General features: G+C 42.8%; 1 protein-coding gene across 3 annotated transcripts in view; it reads right to left on the bottom strand.

The window, feature by feature from the left end:
• The window catches only part of PITPNC1 (phosphatidylinositol transfer protein cytoplasmic 1), a 217,164-nt gene that overhangs the window by 6,798 nt on the left and 184,569 nt on the right, over positions 1-25,797 (bottom strand). For 2 of the 3 annotated variants that reach the window (XM_032457045.1, XM_032457044.1), the window contains exons 7-8: positions 13,305-13,460; positions 10,453-10,516 (exon numbers count right to left, since the gene is read on the bottom strand). In XM_032457045.1, the coding sequence (XP_032312936.1) occupies positions 10,453-10,516; positions 13,305-13,460 (220 nt within the window). Of the gene's footprint in view, positions 1-1,605; positions 1,725-10,452; positions 10,517-13,304; positions 13,461-25,797 lie in introns of all 3 variants that reach the window. The other variant, XM_032457046.1, reaches the window with a different exon arrangement.

Here is a 25,797-nt window from a genome sequence, read left to right as displayed (position 1 = left end):
TAAACGACCCCCAATTTGACAGAATTCCAAAGAATAAGGGAAATGTGGCAAATATTTAAAGATAACCACTTTGTGTAACTTCTAACACAGAAGTCATGGGAAGGACTGGCCTGCAGGCAGAGAATGAATGCATGGGCTTTCCCATGGGGAGAACCATTGCAGGCATCACCTTCTACATAGTAAACTGACTTCCTAATGGTAATCGTAGTAAAACGGAAAGAAAACCGGTCTTCAGCTGTAAGCCGGGAGAACTCAGAATGAGGAAAGCACTGTGGATATCCTCTGGGTGTCTTCCCCTTTCCTCTGGCTTCCTCGGTCTGGCCATGCTTATCCTTATAGTGAGCGGCTTTCAGAGAGCGGCTGGGGGGGGACTGGTGTCTGACATTCCTAAAGAAAAGGTAACTGAAAGTGATGGAAATTCAAGGACAGTTTCTTAAATGAGCATTTCTATCTTTAGAAAAGGGAGAGAGGAAAGGGGAAGTCCTGTTGAAATGGTCTGTGCCTACAGAGGAACACCTCAGTTAAGTCTGGTCCAAACAGCTTTCTGCAAATCCAATCACTGCATGCAGATTGGGGAGGAAGAGTTAGAGCCATTTCAACCTCAAGGACAGTCACATGCATCCAGTGGCAGTGCATGAGCCTTCACAGGGCACATTCCAAAGACATGCTCTTAAAAGTTAACTAGAAATTTCCAAAGTGCAATCAAAGGTCTTCACAAATCCAAAGTATTGACAATAATAGCCATCTCTCAATTTTCTATAACCACACTGTCAATTTCTTAAATACCTCACCGTGTATTATTCTGAGGCTAACAGGCATGCGCAAGCTGGCACCCAAAGAGATCACAGCTCTGGCCAAAGATACATGTAAAAGACTTAGTGATCACATTTTCTTTATTATCTGTAACTCCCTTTCACCAGCATGAATGATTGAGATAGAACTATATTTAAGATGCTGGCATACACCATATAGTCAGCTCTCAATCACCAACATGCATTCAATAACCTCAGGCTCTCTGGGGCTTATCTAAGTCCCAGGCTAGATCTAGAATGGTCCTCGGTCATCACTCCTTCCCTGCTTAGCCAGTGTGTATGCACAGACGGCAGCCCCATCTTGACACGAACCTAAGTAGAAAGGAACTGTTTGGGTAAAACAGCCTTAAAGAGCTGTAGAAAGCATTTCAAAGCAAATGTAAAGAAACCTAAAATACCAGATGAGCCTGAAGACCTCCCTTAGATGAATAACTGACTGTTAACTATGTCTTTAAAAGTTACTGGCATTGATGGTCTAGCTTTTGTACGACATCTGTTTTTACCCCTCTGTTCTCTTGTGGTGCAGGCCACAAATTGTTTCCACTCTCTGTGTTCTTGGTTTTACGACCAAAAAACCCCCCAATTCAAGCGGCTTAAAAGAATGGAAATGTCTGGAAGCAAGAGGCAATGCTGTCCAACTGAGACTCAGCTCCTGTTCTTCATAGACAGCCTTTGGGCGATGACGCTTTTTTTTGTGCAAGTTTGAGAATCGAGTGTGTGAAGTCATTTCAAAGATCAGTTTAGGTGTACGTTTGGTAAAGGGTGGGCAACATGTTTTAAAAATTCTACATACACTTGTTTGGGCCTGGCTCTCTATGTCATCCACAGTGGAGGAATGCTGATTGCAAACTTTTATGTTGGTTTGTTCATGCATGTTTTTCTCGTATTCCCGAACATCATCCATTGTCATATCTGAAAGAAGGTCAAGACGTTGGCAACTTCCATTATTAAAGGTGAACTTTTCAATGGGGAAGACTTTAGGGAATGATGGTAGCTGAGCAGAAGCCAAGGAGAGGTGTAAAAAGCAGGGGATTCACTAACTTTATGAAGAGTCAATCATAAAGTTAGCTAAACCAGCCAAAGGGGGAGTCAGTACAAGGAAGTTAAGCCAAAATAGTCAGAACGGAGAAGAGTGGAGATTATTTAGGGATGATTCTTGTAAAGTGAGCTCGGTGGGAGAAAGTCTTAGCACGTGGAGGGTGCCGTAGCCCGAGATCTCCTAAGAGCATAGTTAGAAGATCCCTTTGAGGGACGGACGGGGTCAGGTTTGTGTGGTTAAATACTTACCTTTCATATACCTTTCAAAATAGATTTGGCGCTTCTTTAAACCAATGCATTCAACAACAGAAAGGACACTTTCATCGCTATTATAAGAGACAGGGCATAGAAGGCAGAGAAATGACATTCACTGGCACCACTGAGGTTTGGTGCAATGCTCACACCGAGATGTACTTCTGCACAGAATACATGGTGTCCAAGAGTGCAGGTCTACACTGAACTTCAAGTCTAGCCTAACAGCTGGAAGATGGCTGGCACTACTCCCACCTCCACTGGTCTATAAATAAAATGGCAGGTGACATTATGATTTTTGGTCTGAGCTTGCGATTTTTCGGTATTTCAGAATAATGGTTTCTTAATCCAGGGGTTCTCAACAGGCGCCAGTTTTGTGACATTTTCGGTTGTCACAGCTGGGGTGCAGGTGCTACTGGCATGTAGTGGGTAGGGGCCAGGGGTGCTGCAGCACATCCTATGATGCACAGTACTCCCCTGCACCCCCCAACAAAGAATTGTCTGGTCCAAAATGTCAGTGGTGCTGAGGCTGAGAAACCCTGTCTAAATCCGACTGATAAAAAGCTTAAAGAACGCATTCATCTCCAGAATGTGGAATGCATACAAATAACAGTTAATCTCACTTTAAATACTTCTGTTGCTTTATCCTCTACTCCCCACTCCACTCCCTGGTTATTTTACATTTTACCAGCAATTTCCCCAGATGGGCATTCCTCTGTTACTCTCCTGGCAGAATTTAACTTCATGCCTCTTTACAATGAATTGTACATGCTCCACAATTGGTTAATCAAACGACTGCCCTCATCACCAGTTAGCCTGGTGGGGATTTAGAGTGGGTATTCACAGCTGGAATTTCTCCTTAAGTATTTTCTGCATCATGTGGATCGGTGTCTTTTTATATCAGTCCATGTGTGTCATGTGAGAGTCTCTTCACTTCCAAAGGGCAGACCTGCCAGAAGCATATGAATGAATTCAGTGTGGTCTGGGGCCAAGACGGAGGGCAGCTCTAAATCCAGACCTGGGCTATTTTATTTAGCTGGTCATCTTCCCACACCCCAAAATGGTTAATAAGAAATGCTGTCTGTGAGCAACGTAAGTATCAAGAAGGCTAGGCAACAGTCTGGCCAAGCGAAGAGCATGCTTTTCTTTTAGAAAATCAAGGTAACTGGAAAGCAGTAAAGAGATGCTGCTTTGTGATTAGAACAAATGTATCTTAGTTAACAATAACACATCGTTTCAATACAATCACTTTAATTTCAATGACTAGCCTTCAAAATTTCTTAAACACAAATACACCTGGAATGAATACTAAGGTCATTTTTAAGTTAAAAGTTTAAAATTGAAAGAATTTCTCTATACATATGTTCATTAGACAGTTTACTTCTCCCCCTCACCGGCCTGACAGTAATTCCGAAAACAAAAACAAAGGTTGTTTAGTTTCTTTGTTCTTGTGAATCTCAACAGAAATCATTCTTTATCTTTAATTAGCTCAATGTTAAGAGAGGTCTTTAAACTGTGTGACTATGTGCTTTCAAAGATATATCTATTTTTATGGATGTGAAGAAAGATTTAATCATAAAGATATCCGTCATTATCTTGTTCATCATAGTGAAAAACTGAAAACAACTCAGAGACCTGACAGTATTATACAGTCACTAAAAATGATGTAGAAGAATATTTAACACTATAGAGAAATGTTCTTGGTATATTATTAAATTAAAAAAATTGGAAGTAAAAAGATTGTACATGTTGTATGAAATCATTTTTGCACAATATACATTTAAAAAAACACAAAAGGTACGTTAAAAAAACTGAAATGGTATGTTTCAAAATGTTAACAGGGATTGTTTTGAGGAGTTGGAATTATAGATAATTTGCACTTTCTTCTTTTTGCTTATCTTTATTTCCTAATTTTCTACATCAAATATGCATTACTTTTGTAACAAAGAAAAAGAACATTATTTAAAAATCTATTATTTGGGGTCATCAGGAGATAGATACCACAAATTTGTGAATTGGTAAGGAGACACTTTTCTAGAATTTCTCCCTGTTCTAGAAACATGATCCCTTATTTATTTTTTTAAAGAAAAGAAAGTTGCAGAAAATTTCATCTTAGAGAAAAAAAATCTCTCAGACTATACAAGAATGAACAGTTCTAGTAAAGTAGTCCTCTAAAAAAAGGATAATTTGGTCCCAGCTGATGCTGATCAAATCCTGAACTATCCCCACATACCATACACGCTTAAGGAAATGATGTCAACATTTTCAGTATTCCTCAGTAATTTATGGAGAGCCTAATCAAGCGAAAATATTCCTGTTCAGGTATCTGGTAAAATGCATTACGTCTTGCTTCTGCAAAGTATATTACCTCGAAATCTATATATGAATCAATTTTTTAGTAAATTCAATTACACGTGCCCAATGACAGATTATACGTTCAGGGGTGATTCATCTTCATTACTGATTGATTTTCAATGATCAGAGTGACTTCTCACAATTTAGGTTCAGGCCTCTTTGCTCCCAGCAAACAAGTAAGTGCTTATGTGATCAGAGAAACTCTTAATGAAAGGAATCCAATGTCAATCATTTTGCAAATAAACTGATAATCACTAAATTTATAGATTTGAAAGGTCATATTTTACTCTTGTTAAGCGAACTTTCTTAAATGAAGGCTTTTTAAACAAAGTAACACTGGCCTGCCTGACTTAAGACATTATTCCAACTAGATCCGAATTTCTTCTGATTAGGAATGTATATCCTAGTATCTTTGACACTTGGTTATCAGTGGGTGCCTGATAATCTGGGGGTAAAAATGCCCTTTTCATTGCAAGACTTCCCATCTTTGCCCTCTTGCAAGACCATTTCTTCCTCCTCTTTCTCGCCTGCCTTCAGGTGAGGGTAGTAAGCAGACCCAGTCTCCTATCCCAGCATGTGGAGGTCACACTGAATTGGCCTGGGTGGGCCCCTCTTCTCTACCACCAGCCCAGCTTTGTCAAAGATGCTGTGGACTCAGGGAGTTTGTTAATTGAGGAAGCTTCTTCCATTTCCTAAACCGTGAACTAAGGTTCTTTGTTAAACAGCAAAATGTACCTCAACAATCTGAGTCTTGGTCTGCTTTAGCCATTTTTGGCCTTTTTTTTTTTTTTTTACAAAGTATGGGTTTCAATTATTATTTACTTATTGAATCACTTAACTACTGCATGAATTATGCTCCACAGAAATAATTCAAACAGTACTGGTTTATATAGAGAAAAGAGTTTAGTTCCTTTTAACTTCCCTTATCAATCCTATGCCTTCTGGAGATAACCACGGCCAGATTTTTCCCTATGAACTCACATATATGTTGTTATTACACTCACACTCACACACACACACACACACACACACACACACACACTCTTACAGTCTCACTTATTTTTACCTTTATGGAATCATACTATATGCACTATACTATACATATTGTTCTGGCTTTTTCCACTAATGGAAAATGTACATATTTCTGTATCAGTACATATGGAACTATCTCATTCTTTTTAATCATTGCACACAATATTCATAGTGTGAGTGTTTCATAATTCACTTGACCATATCTCTGCTAACGGACATTTACACGGAGACTAGATTTAAGCTTTTAGAAACAACACTACACTGAATAGCTTTGCACTTATACTCATGAACACTGTGTATTCCTTAAGGATAAATTTGTAGACGTGTTATCAGTGGGTCATAGGCTATTTGTACTTATCGCTGTCATTTTTAAAAAATAGAAATTGTTAGTGTGCTCTCCCACCTATCCAAAATTGGATCATTATCACTCTTTTAAATTTTTGCTATCAGATGGGCAAATGTCATATCTTCTTGTTGTTTTCCTGACATTTCTTGTGATTAGTAGTAATGTTGTTGGTTATTCTCATTTCTTCTTCCACGGTTTACCTATTCATGTCCTTTACTTTTTTTTCTGTTGAATTGTTGGATTTTTGATTTATAGGACCTCTTTATATATTATAGATATTAGTCCTCTGCTGGCTACATATGTTGCAAGTAGCTTTTCTTAGTCTTTCAACTTTGTTTATGGTGGCAATTTTCTTTCAATCATTTTATTCAAGAAGGCAGGTTGATTTCACAGGAAGTGGAGGCAAGACTGTATATCTGAAAGGCCTTTAGGATAGAAGTCAGTTGAATATGAACTATAAATGCCATGGAACAAAACGCCAGCAAGTAAGAATTTTCCTTCATTATACTGCACAGCCGCAGCAGCTGCAGTTTTAATAAAGAGCCATATACTTTAATTCAATGACCTGTCCAGTGGCACATTATATTTTATTTTCTCCTACAAACTTTGTCTCTCCATTTCCAGGCTTGTCAGCCTAAACAGAAGTAATTATTTTTGGCTTTAAATCAAGATGGAAGTCTTAAACAAGTGGTTGGGTCAGGGGTTGGAGAAAGCTTCAACATTAGATTTGATATCTCTGACTCTAGCAAAATGGTGGCCATCCTTTGGGAAGTGCTTTTTTTTTTTTTTTTTTTTTTTTTAAACTCCTTAAAATGGTTATAAATTCAATAGATGCTTGTTATAAATAGCTTAGGGGTGGCTCCACTTTTTTGTAGTAAAAGAAGCCAATCCTCAAGGCTTGGTGCATACCCTTTCCATGTGATTCAGACCACTAAGATCTAGAATTGTAATCTACAGTTGTGATTTTTTTCCATAGTTCTTAATTTGGGGAGGTGGAGGGGGTCACAGATCCCTTTGAAAATCTGATGGAAAGCTATGGGTTCTCTTCCCATAAAAATGAATGTAAGCAAGCACATATAAAGGGTTGCATAAGAGCCATGGCACTCAAGATCGTATTTCAGGAAGCCTGAGGCCGCTGGAAAACGCTGGCTTGGTGAACTCAACCAGCTAATGCTAGTCCCTAAGCAGTCTTCTTTTCCACCTTGAGCTTGCTTCACTCATTGTTAGGAAGCTCTAAGGACTCCTGAATGCTCGCTCAGTCACTTTCATTCTGGAGTTTCAGCTATACTAGCCAGAACTATCCCATATACTTTTCTGGAAGGGTCAGGATTCATGAGGTTCCACTCAATCACAGCCTCCCTCGGGCAGCCCTCTGTGTTCTTCTCTCAAAATACTGTCAGATTTGTGAAGCAAAACCATGATTTGGGGAAGCTGGGCTGCCTATTTTTATCCACCTCCCCTTCCACCCCATCTTCTGAAATGTGCTGTTGTTTCTTCTGATTAGTGCTCCAGTCATGCAGGGGATAGCCAAGGCTCATGGATAAAGACCAGTCGAAGCTTTGAAAGACAAACTCAACTCCACCAACAGGGGAAATGGTTATGCTTTACAACGAACAAGAGCAGAATAAAATCTATTTAGGGAAACAGTTATGTGACAGCCAAATGCTGAAACTCAGAAAAGATACAAAATTGATTTCTGGGCAAGAAAAGATCACTGTCAGCTATGATGTCCTTTTTTTTTTTTTTTAACTCTTAATTAAGCACTGGAGATGGCGACTCTAATTAGGGAGAAGGACATCCAGGGCTGCCACAGCATACAGGTGTACAGTTTGGACACAACCCAGCAGGTCAATGGAGCTAAAATTCAGCCCTAAGCTGATAGCAGCAGCTGAATCTGCCCAGAAGGGGCGCCTTTTTCTAATGCTAAGAAGCCATCAGAGTTTTTAGCAGTTGGCCCTGAAGACATTTCCCATTCTCTAGCCTAATTAAATCTGGACTGAATTAATTAAACTTTCCTTTCATCTAATCTGATTTAAAGTCATTCTTAAATTTTAGTGAGCACCAGAGTCATCTGGGGGGCTCGTTAAAGCACAGACTGCTGGGCTATCCCCCCAGAGTAGCTGAGTCAGTAGGTTTGGGGTGGGGCCTGAGAATCTGAATTTGTAATAACATCCCAGGGGTGCTGATGTTGCTGGCCCAGGGACCTCACTTTGAGAAGAAGCACTACAAGCTATAGGAAAGGGTTTCTTTACTTTGAACCTTTTCTGTTTACTAACAAGGGCCTCACTGAGCCTGTATTGACCAAAGAAAAATAAGCAAATTCAGGTACCCCAAACTGAAAGGCTGTTCTGGTGGACAGTGACACACCCACTTACCCGAAAGGTCCGCAGTCCCCAGCATTTGCTTGAACAAGAGGCTGTGGGCAGGGCCATTTCCATTCATTTGACTGACTGAGTGTCTGCATCTGGGTAATGAAGGAACCACCGTTTTCCTGGCAAGCAGCTCAGGCTGGGGGCAGCAATGCCAGTAATTTACATGAAATTGATGGGGTGGTTCTCAGACCCCTTACTGAGTGAAAAGGCTGCTTGTTTTGGTTGGGGCTAAGATTGTGTACACAGGGGGTGGAGACCTTCTCTGGGGAGTACGAGGCGCCCTGACGATCTACATCCACTAAACCACACTCTGTTTTTCTGCATTCAGATACAGAAAGGGCTTTTTGTCTGTAGACTCCTTGAGTTAATTTCTGTCTCTACCTCACCCATCTTAAATAAACAGGTAGATATTTTCTTCTTAAAGGTCTTTCTTTGATACATTATTCTAGCTTTGGGCCCCTGTAGTAGTCTGAGAAATTTTTTTTTAACTGAAAGTCTTTAAGTCTCTTCCTTGCTGAGGGTTCAGCTGGCCCCCATCCTCTACACTCCAGCTGTTCCCTTACTAGACGCCTGCCCATATTTTGTTTTTCTATATCCTGCCTCTACTTAAACTCTCTTTTCTGATCCACAGGCCTGCAGGGTTTTGTCCTCTTAATAGGGGTGCGGCTACCCTTTCTGATGCTGCCTTTTCTGAAAAGTCCTCTATGGTGACTTGGCACTCAATTGACATCTATTAACAAGCCCTGTCTCTCAGTCTTCAGTGTGGCAGTGTTTTGGCCCTTCAGGCTTCTGTTCACTTGCCAAACTTCTCACTGGTTTGAGCCTATTTTTCTTTGAATATCCTTTTGAAATCCTGTCGGGTGGCAAGGACGCCAAGAGCGTGGAGTTGTGCAAGTTGGGGGAGACCAGCAGTTCTTAACCTTTTAGGGTGTTTGTGCTCCCTCTAAGAATCTGAGAGAATCTCCCCAGAAAAAAACAACCAGAAAGATTTGTTTAATGATCAGGGGAAGTAATCACAAGCAACTTTCCCTCCACTTCCCTCACAAAGGACAATCACAGATAGGTGTTAGGAAGACAGTGTGGGGAGTCAGCGCCCTTGCTGCATGTGAGCAGCACCCTGGGGAGGGGGGTGTGATAAGAGACAGCAAATGATGCTCTTTCAAAAGAATCTCTTTCAGAGGTCTGCATTTGGGCAAACCCAGGAAGATGCAAAGATACATTTGCTTTCCAGAAGATGTGGATCTGGGAAAATTGTGCAAAAAAAAAAAAAAAAAAAAGCATGCCCATAGCCTACAGAACCCTGTCTTTTAAAATGTGGTTTGGAAACAGCAAACATTAATAACAATCACTGTCTTTGCCCACTCAGTCCAATGTAACTTTTCAATTTAAGTTTGATACCTTCTGCTAAGAGGAGGAAGGGGGTTGGTGGAACAATGGTAGAAAGGCACCAAAACGCAATCTAGGGTAACACTGAGAACAAATTCAGTGGGACTTAGGAAAAGGCCGAGGAGAAGGGCATTTCATTAGGCAATCAGATCTACCCCAAGTCACCAACTGGGCATGTTTGTTTCTATTTATAGTCAAGGACACTAGCCTCTGATGACTGATTCTGGGAATGTGGAGGATTCACGTGGACAAAACGATCGTGTTGGGGATCTGGGAATGGTGGTCCGTCCGTCACAGTATGAAACAAATCTTGTTTCTTTCCATTTGCTGGAAGTACACAGAACTTGTTTAATTCTTCTTTAATTCTTTGTTTAAATCATTTTAAACAAAACTAGAACAATAGTCTCAGGATTAAGGGTACACCTAAGCCCCTGCCCTTGAAGTCTTCTGCGTTTTTGGAGAGGGAGTGTTTCAAGTATTCGCTACATTAAAGGGCTGCTTTCACTTGATAAGATGCTTCAGACAGCATTGATCTTGAAGTCTGGGATAAATGGGGATGGGTTTGAAACCCATCCAACAGAGAATCAATCATAAGCCCTTTGTTATCAAGTATGCAAGCATCAAACACACGGAGGTCCTACTTAGTCAATAACTGAGTGTTGTGGCTATTTTAGAGCAAGCGTCTGTCATCACATCCTTCCTCATTATGTCCTTGGACAGTGCTATTTCCAATACAGGAAACAAAAGCGCTGCCTTTGTTGATGTCTCTCTAGGTAGCGGTAGAAGCCAGATGGACTGGAAGCCCAAGCCAACATGTTATGAAGTTGTTCTGTAAGTTATTTGGGGGAAGTTGACTTACCATACCACTCATCAACCCATGCAAAAGCCTGTCTATGTCCAATCAGAAGAATATCTCGGACCACCTAAAAAAGCAAAAGAAGGCGGTTGACAGAATACTATGTTTGATTAAAACTATCTGGAAAATTGGTGGTTCCCAATACTAGGAATTCTGACAATTACAAATTTCTCCATCCCTCTGTCCATGTGTGATGACAACTACAGGGTGATATACTTACTCAGCTCTTTCCACGGTGGGCATATCCTTGCTGTAAATTAATCTCTTCACCTTATTTGAAAGTTGGGCTGGAGGTTTTTCAGACTAATGACAATGACTTGGCAGTCACACAGCAGTGACTGGAATGAATCTCTAGGGCTAATCACCTTGAGATTCTTCTCTTCATTGATCTTTACCTAAAACAGGTTCTACTTTTCATTTGCAGAAGGGTGAGTCTCACTGGTGCCAGGAGGTCATAAACGGTGGAAATCAAGAACACTTGTCTGGGTAGCAAATCACTTCTAAGCCAAAAGCACTTAACACTCTTCCCTAATGAAATATCCTAAATATTGGGTTTTTTAAAAATATATATAACTGAAGGTGTGGGATACAAGATAAGTAAGTAGTAAATTTGTCTAGGTTTGACTTTCATGTAACAGAAGTGAGGGGGAAAAAGCAGTTTAGTCTACTATTATTGAAAGAGATGAAATAGGAGGCCAGAAGGAGAGCAGAACATAATGGGAATGATAAGCCTGACTGGAGACAAAAGGAATGGAATTATTTCTTAGTGACACATAATGGCAATAGAAGACCAAGGAGAACAAATAGTGTGTGTAACACTATTTATGTGCTTTTATTTCGTGGTTTTTTTTTTTTTCTTCTATAAATATGCCTTTTTACGTTTCTTGGATACTCACATTCTCCCTCCAACATTCCATTCTTCCTGCCAAACAAATCCAGCAATTGTCAAAAACCTCTTGTGGAAGGTTTCAAGCATGTTTCAATAAATGAAGGATTTTTAATTCGCTGAATTTGTGGAGACAAGGGAAGCTTTCATAATGAAGTGTTTATTACTCTAGGCCTCTGGATATCTAGTGAGGCTTTTATGATTCAGAAGGAGGAAACATGTAATGAAAATAAGAAACAACATGAAGCCGTATGCACTTGAGTGCTGAGTGTGTCAAATTCAGGGAAGTCAAAAGAACAGCGTCGAGGCATCAGCAAATATACCCTATTGCATTAGGAACAACACAGCTGTCTGCTTGAAACAAGAATTCAATAATGTGCTAATGGCTGGCTTTTGAATATTCTTTCCCCTTAACTGTGAATAGATTCTTAAAAAACAAAGGTGTTCGGGGAAAGGCATCCCTGGCACTTAAAACTGATGCAAATGCTAGCTTCATATACTCATTAGCGGCTCATGTGCCGGAGCAGGTGTGTTTTTGGGGTGTTGATAGCACTTCATTATATTTGGAAATGGGCAATGAGAATGCCTATTACCAGAGTGTAATTCTTACAAGTGTTTTGAAGAAATAGATCCTCAAAACTAACCAAAGTCATCTGTGAGAGGAAAAAAAAAAAGACAATGAGCCCTGTGGCCATCTCAGTATGCTCTGTGAGAAGAGGAAATAATAAAACATTACTGTGGTAGTGCCCTAGTAAGAGGAGATCATTTGGGGTTTAAAAAAAAACATGTGGGATGTTGTAGGAGGATGAGAATACACAGCCTGAGAGAGACAGAAGGGAGGCTGGAAAATATTTACTCTGGGAGCCCCGACTGTCTTCCTGCTTGATAACTGGGACTAGCAGGAGAGCGGGAGGTACCAAAACTTGATTTCCATGGGTCCCACCTGGCTTCCACCTTGGGCTGGGCAGAATGGATTCTGGAGCTCAGCAGAAGATCAGGACACTCCTCTGTCTCAGATTTGCTCCAGGGTCTGTTATTATCAGGAGCCCAAGTTCGATCTATCCCTTGGACCTAAATTCCAGATTTACAGATTTTATTATCAATTGGCTCCCCCCAATCTCAGTAGACAAATTCATCCAAGTAACAAAAAGCTCAGTGCATTAAAGTTAAATTCCAGTGCCCTGAAAGGAATTTCAGAAAGCTGCTCTTTATCAGTCTTTCTTTTTTTTTTAAAGTGGAAAAATAAGCAGATATTCAGCCTGTCTGGAATGGAGAGACAACTTGGGTAGTATTTTTTTTTTTAATGAAAATAGGAGTTACAAAGGACGATGTTTAACACTGCATTTCCCATTAATTTCCATAAGGATGAGAGTCATGTTAGAAGGCCCCTAACAAACTTAAATCATCACCAAGTGGGTTCCTGCTACAAAATTAACATGTTCAAAGTAGATATACAGTTGAAATCTGTGTTTTGAGATTATTAATAATTCTTTGGTAGCAGAATTATTAACTGAGCACAATGGCTGAGGTGCACCACCAAAATCCCACCCCTGGGATTTCTTGTTCTGTCTCTTGGGGCATCTTCTACCTCAGTTGTCTATATCTGCACGATCTGTTAAGTGAGAACTCTCCTTGGGTGCCTCTGCCTGGAACCCCAGACCCCAAGTACCTCTACCTGGAACTAGATTAGCCTGATGCCAGAGAGGGAGTATATTTTGAAAGCCCAACTTCCTGAACATACTCACCCAATAGACATGGAGGTCACAGAATGAGAGATGAAGTGTCAAGTATCTATTAGTGGAAGAACATTAAACTGTAGGCAAAATGCATTTTCATGAAAATAGGGTTTTCTAGATGCAGGGACCTCGTGTTGACTCAGCACTTGTACACCTGTTGGGCATCGGACGCTCCAGTTTACATCATAGAGTCACTTTGTCCACAGTCCAGGAACTGCTGTCCATTCACTTACCTTGTGTACAAATTGTTCCACTCTGGTCTGAAGCCCCCAGACCTCAAATTTCACTGTCACCAGCTTGTAGGAACACATGATGGGCTGATGACTGTCTCTCCAGCCTTCCCTTAACTGTCCCCGTCCTGTCTTCTCAGATTTGAAGTGTTTAGGATCCTAGGGGAAAAAATATATATATATATGAGAGAAAAGGATAACTTAGAAATTCAACCATCATTTATATGACATAAGTGAAGAAGGGAAGCTAAGTGAAAGAAACCAGTCACCAATGGCCACAGTGTAAAATTCCATTTATATGAAACACCCAGAATAGGCAAATCTATGGAGGCTGTAGATTTGTGTCCCTAAGGCTGGAGGAGCATGCTGGTATGGCGATTGACTACTATGCGAACGAAGTTTCTTTCTGGGATGATGAAAATGCTCTAAAATTAGATTTAAGGTGATGGCTCACAACTCTGTAAACATGCTAAAAACCATTGAGTTGTAGACTTTAAATGGGTGAACTTTATGGCATTTAAATCAGATGTTAATAAAGCTGTGAAAAATACATAAAAATAATATAAAAAAACGCTGTGTACTACCTCCATACAATTTTTCAGGGTGTGCATTGGCTCTGGGTTTGCTGATATTCTTGCATAAAATAATATTATAGTAATCATTAACCTAAGTGTGTTTACTGAATGCACACTGTAGGCACGGCATAGAGTCAGGCATTACATTATGGCCTCTCTCGACCTGATTTCTTCATGCTGAGGGTTGTCAGAGGGCAGCTGGTGTATGTGTGGTCGGAAGGGTGTGGTCTGTGTGTGATCGCAGGGCACTTCCCTCCACTCGACAGAATGGACTCAAATCTACTTGGATAGTCTCTGTTCCCTAACTTTCCTCCAGGGTCCCTCCTTATGTGTAGCAACTGCAGGAAGTTAATGGGCCTGGGGATAGAAAGGGACCAGAGTCAGGCAAATATATAATTAATAGGATGCAAAACTGACAAAAGGAATCCTGGAAGGGTGTGAGGAAAAGAGAATGCATACTAAGTACCCCAAGAAAATAAGTGCTTCTGCGGTGCTTAACATCAAAGAAGTAGAACTTGGGCTCGTGAAAGGAATCTAAGATCCATTAGTAAGCAATATTCCTGCCATAGATTCTTCTTTGGAAAATAGAAGCTAATGTCTTCCGGGGATTCAGGAGGCACTTACTGAAGTGGTGTGGAGGGGCTGGTGTTCTTGAGTATGGATAGCATTTTTGAATCTTTGGTACCAAATTGGCCATGCTATATTTTTATCACCTGGATCAACTCAGAAATGGCCACTGAAATTATGTGCATGGGCCTGGAAAGAGTATAATAATTTAATAACATGATACATTAAAAAAGGATAAGCATAGAGTTTGGCCCATGGCAAGCGCTCAAGTGATGCTGGCCATTTTTGCATTTCCCAAGGCAGTCAGTGAAGCCTTTGAGTAACGTGCTCAATCCTACAGTCTGGGGCAGAGACAGCAATGCCTTTCCAAAGGACCCTGGAATTGCTGGTAAAAGATTTGATCTTTAAGGCCATGAGACTAATTCCTCCCTGATCTGTGTTCCTATACCATAAAATGCCATTAAGAACAAAGAGATATAATTAAGTCAAGAGACATAGCATCAGGGAGACTATGGTAGATAATCTCCAAAGATGGTCACCAACAGTTCCTTCCCTCACTTTGCCTTCATGCTGTTTGTCTCACCAAGAGGTGGAGGCTACTTCCTTCCCCATGAATCTAGACTGACCTGTGACTTGCTTCGACCATTAGAACGTGGCAGAAGAGACACTGGGTCAGTTCAGGTCTTTTAAGGGAAGCTGGAGACTGGAAGCCTGCCACAATGTAAAAAGTCCAGTTTGATTACCCTGAGACCACTATGCTGAGGAAGCCCACGTGAAGAGGTGCTCACTCATTCCAGTTGAAAAGCCAGGCATGTGAGTGAAAAAGCCATCTTTGATATTTCAGTCCAAGCACGCACCAAGAGGAACAGAAGACCTGCCCAGCTAAGTCCAGTTGAGATGGCAGAATTCTGAGAAATAACGCACTTTTGTTTTAAGCTACTAAATTCTGGGATAATTGTTCCTTAGCAAGAAACAACAAAACAAAGCATTAAGTAGATTCCAAAATGGAGGCAGTGACTGGATCTCCAAAGATGAGGAGAAGGCATGCTGCTTTGTCCTTGCACAGAACGCACCAAAAGTTCATACAACAAGCTACGCGCACAGGTGCCATAGACAAGGACGTGTACAGCGGCCACGCAGCTCCCGTGACTTAAGATACAAGGGCTGGGGTCAAACAGGGGCAGCCGGTTTCCTTCCCCATCTGCCCTTCGACTTTCCCACAAGAGGCAAGTGATAAGTATAATTCTCAGCCCGTGGACAATTATCTTGAGGCTCAAAAGACACGGGCTCCACGCTGTGGCCAACCGGAACACACAGAGGCCAACCCTCGTGGACCTGAGTGGAGGCTGTAAGCAAAGGACAGCTGTAGAGCCAGCAGGCAGGTGAAAGCAAGAGGCCAGAGCTCCTGGCAACCCAGACGCGTAAGAGACCGAGGACCCAGTGAACAAAGCAGGTGTGCCCGTGGCCTGAGCTGCCTTCACTCCCCTCAGGTCCACAGGTGTGGTGGGTCTGGCAGAGGCCTGAGGATGGAGGCCTGGGGTCAGCTGGCTGTGCCCCACCCCCTCCCCAAGTCCCTGATTTATGGATTAGCCTCAACTTGTTCCTTCAGCCGACCACTGTTGAACTTGAAATGATACCTATTCTAGAATCTTCGTGTAGATTCCAGACATCTGAAGAATGAAATATGACACTGTCACATTAAACGTGGAACACCGGCAGATTTTATTTCCAAAGCAGTTAAGAATTGTGGGGCCTCATAGTAAACTTCAGCTCTGAATAAGACCGGGAAAGAACTGCCTGCACAGCAAAAACTGTGCAGGTACTTACATCCATGTGTGGTCCCCCATCGAACCGCACAATTGTCAGACTTTATTAGGCTATTGTGAAGTAATGTTTAGGGAAGAGGCTAGATGGGAATGAGAAGTGCTCTGTATTTTCAAGGCATGGAATAGGGTTTTTAAGCTGGAAGTGATAATTTGACTTCATAGCCTTGATTTTATGGGTAAGGATACTGAGGCCTGAGAGAAATGAAATAGTTTGTCCCCAAACCACGGGCTCTTGGTAACAGGGCTGGGACAAGAATCCCAGCCTCCCCTAATTCTAACCCAATGTTCTTTCCACTACATTTACTTTTAATATTAAAAAGCAAAAGGGTGTTTTTGTTATAGCCAGATGCCCAAAAAGCAATTAACAATTGGGCTTTTTATGGCAACAGTGTGTGCTGATTTTTTTTTGCAAGTCTGGTGTCATATCCACAGCTGCTGATTTCATCTAGTAAATCTCATACGTGGCCTGTAATTAGGGATTCACTTTCAAAGAGCTGGAGGGAGGAAAGGGAGAAGGATTTTCCCCAGAGGACTCCTTTAATCAAAACTCAAGATCAGAAATGAACATTTCAGCTGAACGCCTTCGAATGAAGAGGAGCGAAATAATTAAACAAGCAGAATGTAAAAAACCAGACCACTGGATCTTATCTGAAATATTCTGGTCACTGCAAACGTTCCCCCTTTTCATGGTCTGCCCCCTCCCCTCTACGCCTCCTCCCCGCCTTCCCCCCAAACACCCACTCCTCTTGAAATTGTTATCTGCCACTCTCATGTTCTCACTTGAGTTTGTGAACATAAATACCTAAATTGCCCCATTCATACATCAGTCGACCTTTCTTACATCTTTTTATATTTTTTTATTCTTTAAATTTCTAGTTTGTGTTTCTATAGCTACTCTGCTGTTTTGGTTCTGATTCAAACTCTGTTGAAGCACTTATTCTTTATAAGAGAACTGGACTGTTTCACATCTTAAACTTTCATTTCCAGGTTTCCTTATTTTAAAATAAAGTTTATAAACCTCCACCTTCATCTCTGATGCTACAAATCCCCTGGGCCTTCCCACACTTTGGTTTCAGGGGTTGGCTTATTTTAACAAGACGTAAAACTTGATTTAGTGTGGCTGAGGGATTATGCATCTCCAAACTGTTCCTGGATCCCAACCCGGTGCAGTCAGAAAACACAGTGAAGGTTCTCTGCAGTGATTGGTGACCCCCTGAAAATATGTCCAAATCCTCACCTCTGGTACCTAAGAATGAGATCTTATTTGGGAAAAAAAAGTCTTAGCAGATGTAATGAAACTAAGGATCTAGAGGTTGAGATCATCCTAGCTGAAGAGGGTGGGCCCTAAATCCCCAAACAAGAGTCCTTATAAGAGACAGAAAAGAGGACCCAGAGAGGAGGCCACTTGAAGTCGGAGGCAGGGGCTGGAGACATGCATCCATAGACCACCAATTCCTGGAGCCCCCAGAAGCTGGAAGAAGCAAACTCTCCTCTAGAACCTCACCTTCACTAAGGACTTCTGTCCTCCGGGAAGTGTGACAGAAACCTCTGGGGATGAGAAGTAAGGTTAAGCCCCCGGTGCCTCTGATCAAATTGGTCTTGGGTGGGGTCTATGTAGCGTTTCAACAGCTCCGCAGGTGATGTGAACGTACAGCCAAGGTTAAACCACTGCTCTACGGTACACGTGTCATCTCTGTGCTCCAGGTGAGGAGCCCGAAGCTCAGAGGTGATGGCTGAGTTATCCACAGTCCTCCAGGATTCAAGCTCAGGTCAGCCTGACTCCCAGACCTGGGCTCTCCACCCATAGTCCATGTGGACAGGACATTCTCATCTGAAATTCTGGCACAATCTATTGGAGGGGAACTTCAGTCTCCTCACTGGCAGGATGGTGTTAGTACTAACTCCCTTGTGGGACTGCTGCAAGGCTTAAATTGGATAATGTCGGCAAAGTCCCCAGCCCAACACCCCACAGGTGATGCACAACATACAGGAGACACCCCAGAGCGATAAGAAACACATGACACTGAAACATCCTTAAGAGATACTGTAATGCAATTTTCTTGAATCTCATTAAGCTCCTCAGAAGACAGGCAGCAGGAATCTCTGAGGTGCTGGAGGATTATTATTACTTTGTTATACTGTAGTCGAGTGTATAGAAAAATAAGTGCCAAAGAATACGGCTGCCAACCATCATGCTGGTGTCCTCGTGCCAGTGAAAGGCAGGGTGGGCAGTTGTGTCTTCCAGAAGCTCTCACCTGTCAGTACGTGGTGGATGAAATCCCAGGAAAACGGTTTTGCTTATTGGATGCTTATGACTAGGTTCTGGGCCAACGACAAGTGATAGTCTTCAATCTTAAAATCAGTTCCTTTCCCTCTTTCTCTTATGTTTCAGGAACACTCTGTTCCAGGCTGACGTGGCAGAGAGCAAAGCAGACTGCTCTACTGCAGGCTGGTCCCTTAAAGGAAGGGATTTTACTAATTGCACCGGGGTTCTGTAAATACATGGTGGCACACGCAGGAGCTGGTCCCAGCCAAGCTGGGAGCTTCCCTGGCAGGTGAAGCCATCTCCCAAAGGCAGGATGGGTCAGCCTTGAAGTCAGACAGGCTTTGAGTATCTTGGCGGTTATTGAAAAGCTTTCCTGTTGAGGAGTCGAGAGCTACACGGAGATAAACGCAATCCTTTCCTTCCAGTAATCCTCCAAGCTGGGGCGGAGCTCACTTCCCTAATGGGGAACTCAGCTGTGTTAGTTTCCTAGGGCTGTTGGAACAAAGAACCACAAGCTGAATGGCTTGCACAACAGAAATTTATTGTCTCATGGTTGCGGAGGCTAGAAGTCTGAGATTAAGGTATTGGCAGGGCAGGTTCCCTCTGGGGGCTGCAAAGGGGACTCTGTTCTGTGCCTCTGCCCGCTCTGGTGGTGGTTTGGTTCGCTGGCAGTTTTGGTGTTCCCTGACTTACAGATGTATACTCCGGTTCTCCCTGTGTCTCTTCGCACCGTCTTCCTTCTGGGCATGTCTGTCTGTGTCTAAATTTCCCCCTTTCGTGAGGACACAATCATATTGGATTAGGGCCCACTCAACCGCATTTCATTTGATTACCTCTGTAAAGACCCTGTTTTCAAATAAGGTCACGCTCTCAGGTATAGGGGGCCAGGACTTCAACAGATCTTTTGGGGGGACTCAATTCAACCTATAATACCAGGTCAGAGAGGTTTGCACAGGGAAATCTTCTAGATTCCCCTGTGACTCTTTCATAGCTTGTTTACCCTCTCAGTCAATGCTCTTGCTTCGAGGGCCCTGCCCAGCAGCTGGTTAGCTGAGAACATGCCAGGCTGCAAGTTCCTCTGGCTGGGGGCTTCTAAATTCATCCACAGTGAGAGCTCTGGCTCCGGATCCTGTCGGCACTCCCTGGGCTTGGCAGATGGCAAATTGGACCCTTGCTGTTAAAGCCCATCTGTACGGAGAGAGGTGAGCCGGTGCCAGGGCTGTCTCCCCGGGGCCAGATGGACCTCGCTGGCCACCTTTCTGTGTGGGCACATCTTCTTTAGATGGCTTCTTCTCCCCAGGGTTAGTCACACCTTCGGGTCTCATCCATCTTGCACTTGGACAGAGCAGAACAAAGGGGACGCTAAGGGCTTCCTGATTAGCGCAGCCCATGTGAAATGGTGTCCCTGCGTTTGTTAGAATCAGTCTCACACCTGGGAGGTGCAAGGAGAAACCTGCAGGAGACCTTGGCCTGGTTGGAGCACAGCGTGCGTCTCAGAGGCAATATTATCAGCTGACGTTCACCGGGATATAAAGTCTCCGTGATTAATTATGCTTTCAGTTTGAACCACCAAAGACTATAGCCAACAGGGGCTTGCCTTCTTAGCTGAAATTAGAAGGTTTTGATAAATGTTAAATGAAAAAGGGCTAAGCAGTAACCAGCTAGGAATTGCTATATTATGTAACTATAATGCTTGGCCTTCAAATAGGAACGAACGAACAAATCTGAAGAGTATCAGATTTCCCCCCTGCATTCTGGAACTTTCCTTGAAGACCCTGAGGTGTTACAGATATTATTTTCAGGCCCCTTCAATGAATAGCCATTTCAACCAGGTAAAATTAAGCCCCGAATTTGGACCAACACTTCTTGAACTTGAAGCCTAAGAGGGATACACATAAAAATTAGAGCTTTCAAAGAAGCTAGTCCCAACAGACACATATTAATGGATCACCTTCATGTGAAATGTCCAGAACAGGGTAATCCACAGAGACAGGAGGACTGGCGATCGCCTACGGCCAGGGTAGGCCTGGGGGTAGAAGAGTAGGAGGGTGGTAGCTAAAGCATACAGGGTTTCTTTTCTGGGGTTATGAGACCGTTTTAAATTTGATTGTGGTGATGGTTACCCATATTTGTGAATCAGCTAAAATCCCCTGAATACTACATTTTAAATGGGTGAATTGTATGGTACGTGAGCTAGATCTCATAAAGCTGTTAAAAAAAAAAAAAAAAAGCAGAACTAAGGAGCTTTCATAAGTGTGCTTGAGAACTGACCGAAAACTTTACTTAAAAGGTCACCTGCTATGCATCAGCTTAAAACAAAAACAAAACAAAAAAACCCCCTAAATGCAAATTGTAGCCAGAAGCAGCGAATTCTTGCTTTGTTAGCAGTTAATACCTAAAGTGCTATTTTTAAAGCATTTGCTCTTGGCACTAGCGGGTACTGCAAACACCGAACACCGAGTGATTTGTGCTAGTCCTCTGCAAAGCGACTCTCTTAAAGGAGCTTGACTCATAAGGTGTGTCTGACATGTAGAAAGGCAGAGAAAAAGGTGGCTGTGGTCGGGGGAGTGTTTTGGTGGGTGTTCTGAGCTCTTCTCAGTTCGAATTCAGTGCCAGAAAAACTCAAAAGTCTCTACTTGAAGAAGAGGGAGCATGAGAATGGAAAAGTTGGGCACAAACCCCAAACAATGTAATAGTCAGCGGTCTCTAGCCCGGAGGGGGACCACTGCAGGGGCCTTTCAGGTGTTAGTGAGAAGATGAAGGCAAAAGACAACCCCAAGAGATGTGGCCACGAGGAGGTGGAGGATGGAAGGAGGGAGAAGTCACCTTTCTAGCTAATGTTCCTCAAATGCGTGCCGTGTACCAGAGTCTTGGTGGGACACTTTAGATTTACTCTCATTTAATCTCTGTGGGATAAGATGTATTTGAGGTGACTTAGTTTGCAGTATCTAGATGGCCTCAGAATGGGGCTGGTAACCAGAAAGATCTACAGCTTAGTCCACTGACCTCTGAGGAGGGCAAAGAGGGAGGCTGGTGATTGGAACATACAAGCTCTTGGCAAGGAGGTCTGGAGAGCTTCGGGGCTGGTGAACACATCACTGTGCCCAGGTGGGGTGGCATGCCTGGAGAGGGCACGAAAGCTCTGTACCTTCCCCCCTCCCTCCCTCCCCGCCTCATACCCTGGCCTATGCACCTTTTCCATTGGGCTGTCCCTGAACTGTACTCTTTATAATAAACTAGTAAATGTAAGTAAAGTGTTTTCCCGAGTTTTGTGAGCCTTCCCAGCAAGTTCTCGAACGTGAAGACAGCATTGTGGGAAGGAGGGAAAAATAACCACAGTAGAGCATGTGGTGGCCCTGGACTTGTGACTGGCATCTGAGTGAGAGTGGTCTGCTGGGACTGAGTCCTTTAACTTGCAGTGTGTGATGCTAAAGCCAGGGAGTGTCAGAACTGAATTGTATTGTTGACACCTGATTGGTGTCAGAGAATTGGAGAATTGGTGGGTCTTAGCGTAAACACCCTGGAATTCTCCTCACTACAAACCTCTAAAGTAGGACACAATTATCTTCCTTTTGTATAGTGTCCTAGGGAACGCCCCCATGCTATTCCCAGACTCACTCTCCCACAGTTCCATCTCAGCCCTTGCCATGGACTCCTTCCATAAGCCTCCTCCTTCAGAAATCTCCAGGTGGGCAGCAGGCATCAGTCAACCTCTCTGTTTCCTTACAAACTTCTGGGGCCACTTTTCAGTCTCACCCCAGGTTCATGGGATGGCAGTGCTGAGGGTGGACCTGCAGGTTCCCAGCTCAGCAAATAGTTAGCTTTTTTTGGACAGATGCTCCAATTTCTGCAATTAATTCTCTTGGAATTCTCCCTTCACATGGCTTTGGGTGAGGCAAGAAGTGTACCCCCAATGACTCAGAGAACTCCCCATCCCCATCTTCAACGAATGGGGAGAGATGGACGACGGGGTTGTGGTGAGAGGGCCAGCTGGGCCACTGGGTCAGCCCTGGGGAGTACCTGGCCCCCGGGATTAGCAGCTGCCCGTGGGATGTGGACCTATAACTCTTCTTTGTCCCCAGCTTTGGGCCTGGTCCCCACTTCCAGAGCAACAAGAGACGTCTCCCTAATATACTGTTACATAAAGCTAACCTGTTCCTTTCGGCATGAACAGATATAACTTGATATATTTAAGGTTGCCTCTAATCAAGACCAATAAGGTCATTCAAGGGCCCGCTGGAGAGGACCCCACCTTACTGTGTGACAGTGAGAGGCCAGCCACCAGCTCTCCTAATAGCCGGTGAGCCAAGCTCTTCCCATAAAGGGGGCTGTTAGGACCTGGCTCCCTTTGCAGAATTTGAGCTGGGCCTGTGTGTTGTGGACGGTCCCAGCTCGCTCTGATCTTAGCTGTGCTGTTTGGACATAGGCCATGAAGCACTGATAACCATATCATATATCTATACTGAGGATATACAATTTGGCCCATAGACAGCTTAAGCTTATTAAATCAAAAACTCATAATAGACTAACAAATATTCTTGATGACTTGCAACATGGCAACGGCGATCAGCGCTGGATTAACTGTCCCTGCATCTAGCTTGCTCCTCCTGTACTGTATTATTTTGGGAAACTTGGACCTCCAGCTTGTTGAACAGAAACTGGGATAGAGATATTCAATAAGCCAGTCGATCTGTATTTGAAGGCAATAAAAGATTTCCATTTTCAAAGCTGGAATAGATTTCAAACTTATTTTAGCTTAAGAACTCATTTTGTTTTCCCAAATATAATATTATTTGGAATCCCAGTATATATAGAAGGTAAAAATAATGAATGGATTTCTTGGACTATTTCAGCCTTCATTGTTTGACACAATACATTTTATTGTTTACTGGGCTCAAAGCATTTCTATGGGGTCCTCTTTGGGGAGCTTTGGAATGAGACACCTCTGGGTCTGAATTTCTGCTCCAGCAAGGGCTACCTGTGTGAACCTGGGCAAGTTATTTAACTCAAAGACTGTCGTGGGGATGATAAAATGAGAAGAGGAATGTTTCCCCAACTGTGGTCTGTGGGCGTACTATTCGGGGGCTATGACTTTTATTTTTTCTTTAATAGATTCCTGTATTACTCAGTTGTGGGATGGCCAGGTTTTGTTTTTTCCAGACCAGGTTTGTTTTGGCCAGCTCGCTATTTTCTAGAATGTTCACAAGGAGAAAAGTTTTCCTAAAAGATGGGGAGTCAAGTTCTATCAGATCATTAAACCTAAAGAGGGTAACCGAGGGGCTGGGAAAACCCCCTTCCTCTTCCTTATTTACTCTGTCTTTCCCCAGGATCCTCCCTTCATATGGTCAGTGAGGCTCAGGGGTAGCGAGATACATTTCAGGAGAAAACAAATTTCTTTCTTAAAAAAAAAAAGGAGCGTTTTTAAAAAGATAGACAACAGTGTTTGTACCCCCAGCTTTACCTGAAGGAGCCAGCTTGGTGGGGGAGGAGAAGCATAATCTTTGGGGTTTGAATCGAGACTGCCTGAAACTTCTAGCAAGCTACTTAGACTCTGAGCCTCAGTTTCCCTGTCTATAAAATGGAAATAATATCTAGTCTACTGGGTGGTTAGCATTAAATGATATAATTGAATAAAACAACTTAGCAAGACTTTTCTTTTTCTCAAAAGTTAGTTCCTGTCCCTCTAAAGCCAGGTTTAGCAACCCTGTGAGAATCTGTTGAAACTCCTAAGGCCCAAGTTAATGAGCTGGTAATTGTATGTCTTTCTTTGGGCCCCTTAACAATAAAAGATGAAGACAAGCAACTTAATAGCACCTATTCTTTTTGGATATTTTTGGAGCAGAAGCTGAACAGTTGTACTTGGAGTATGAAAAAAAAAATGAAGAAGTGGAGGAGAGAGTCACTGAGAGAGAGAGAGTCTTAGTTCTCAAGGGAAAAAAAAAAACTACTTCCATCATCCCAGAGTTGCAGCCGTAGATTCTCAGAGCTAGTTGGGAAAGGGCTCGGGCAAGATCTAGCCAGAGGATCTGATGGACACTGATTATGGTCTTTGACTGGAGGAAATAAACTTTGATAAGGGTTGATCTGAAGCCAGTCCCCAACTCAGGAGCAACGTGGAGACAACTGCACAAATGTATATTATAAAAACACTATTAGCTGGCAAGGAAGGCATTGAATATGACTCTACAGATGACAGATGGTACCAGATTCTCAACAGATGGAATGCAATTCAAAGGTATTGACCCCTCCCTCGGTAGGGGAATGGGCAGTCTTCCAGGCTTACGTTGCTATTTCCTTTTGCCTCTACAAAAGTAAGTAGTAATAAAATGGTTTAAAAATGTGAACACGGTAAATGGAGCTCTCCGAGGCAGACCTTCCCTACCTTGAATGGATAATAGGTGTGACAAGGTACTTTGGCCCCTGGGGAAGCAGACTGGGCCTCCTGACCCTGTGGGGTGGTCATCTTTACGCAGGAGCTCCTGATATGCCAATCAAAATGCATCACTTTCTATGTGCATCATGGCATGAAAAAGGTTAGGAAGCTCTGCTCTGAAGCTATTCCCCCGAACCTGGTGCATTTACACACAGATCCTTGGGTTCCATCTTACTGGGTCTGGTTTGGTAGGTGCAGAGAGGGTCCCAGGCATCTGTACTTTTTTAAAACCTTCTAAGGTGATTCTAATCAGAATTGGGAACTCTGCTCTAGGGGCCATGAAATTCTGGTGTTTTAATAAGACTAAAAACAGCAGAGGCTATTGTAGCTGGCCTGAGTTCTGAGCAACTTGTGAATTTAATGGCTGTCTTCTTGAAAATACAGAGGGAGGTTCTCCATGAGATGGAACTGAAGAAGAGTTTGGTTGCATCTATTCACTTCTGGCTGAAAGTCTTCAGCCCTTTGGAACCTGCTTCCTTCTTTTAAAGTCTTAACTATTATTCTTCTAAAAACACTGGGTAAAAGGCTCATGGTGGACAGTTAATGAAGTGCTCAAACTACCTTGGGTAGCATCCTGGGACTCCCAGTGCCACAGATTGCTCCAAGTTGGCAAACCAAACAGTAAATGTAACCTCTAAGGTTTCTTAGAGGTGATGTATCAGAGACACGTGCCAGTCTGAATTCAGGTTAAACAATAACAAAAGTAATAACAACACATTTAAAAAAAAAGTCTCAATGGTACAGATGGCTCTACTTTCTGAAGGATCTTGCTGCACCTGCAGAAAACTCTGTGATCTTGTGAACTGGAGTGTTGAAAACAACCCTCTGC

This window comes from Camelus ferus, chromosome 16 (genome assembly GCF_009834535.1).
Source record: "Camelus ferus isolate YT-003-E chromosome 16, BCGSAC_Cfer_1.0, whole genome shotgun sequence".
Lineage (NCBI taxonomy): Eukaryota > Metazoa > Chordata > Mammalia > Artiodactyla > Camelidae > Camelus > Camelus ferus.
This window is presented reverse-complemented; position numbering and strand designations above follow the sequence as displayed.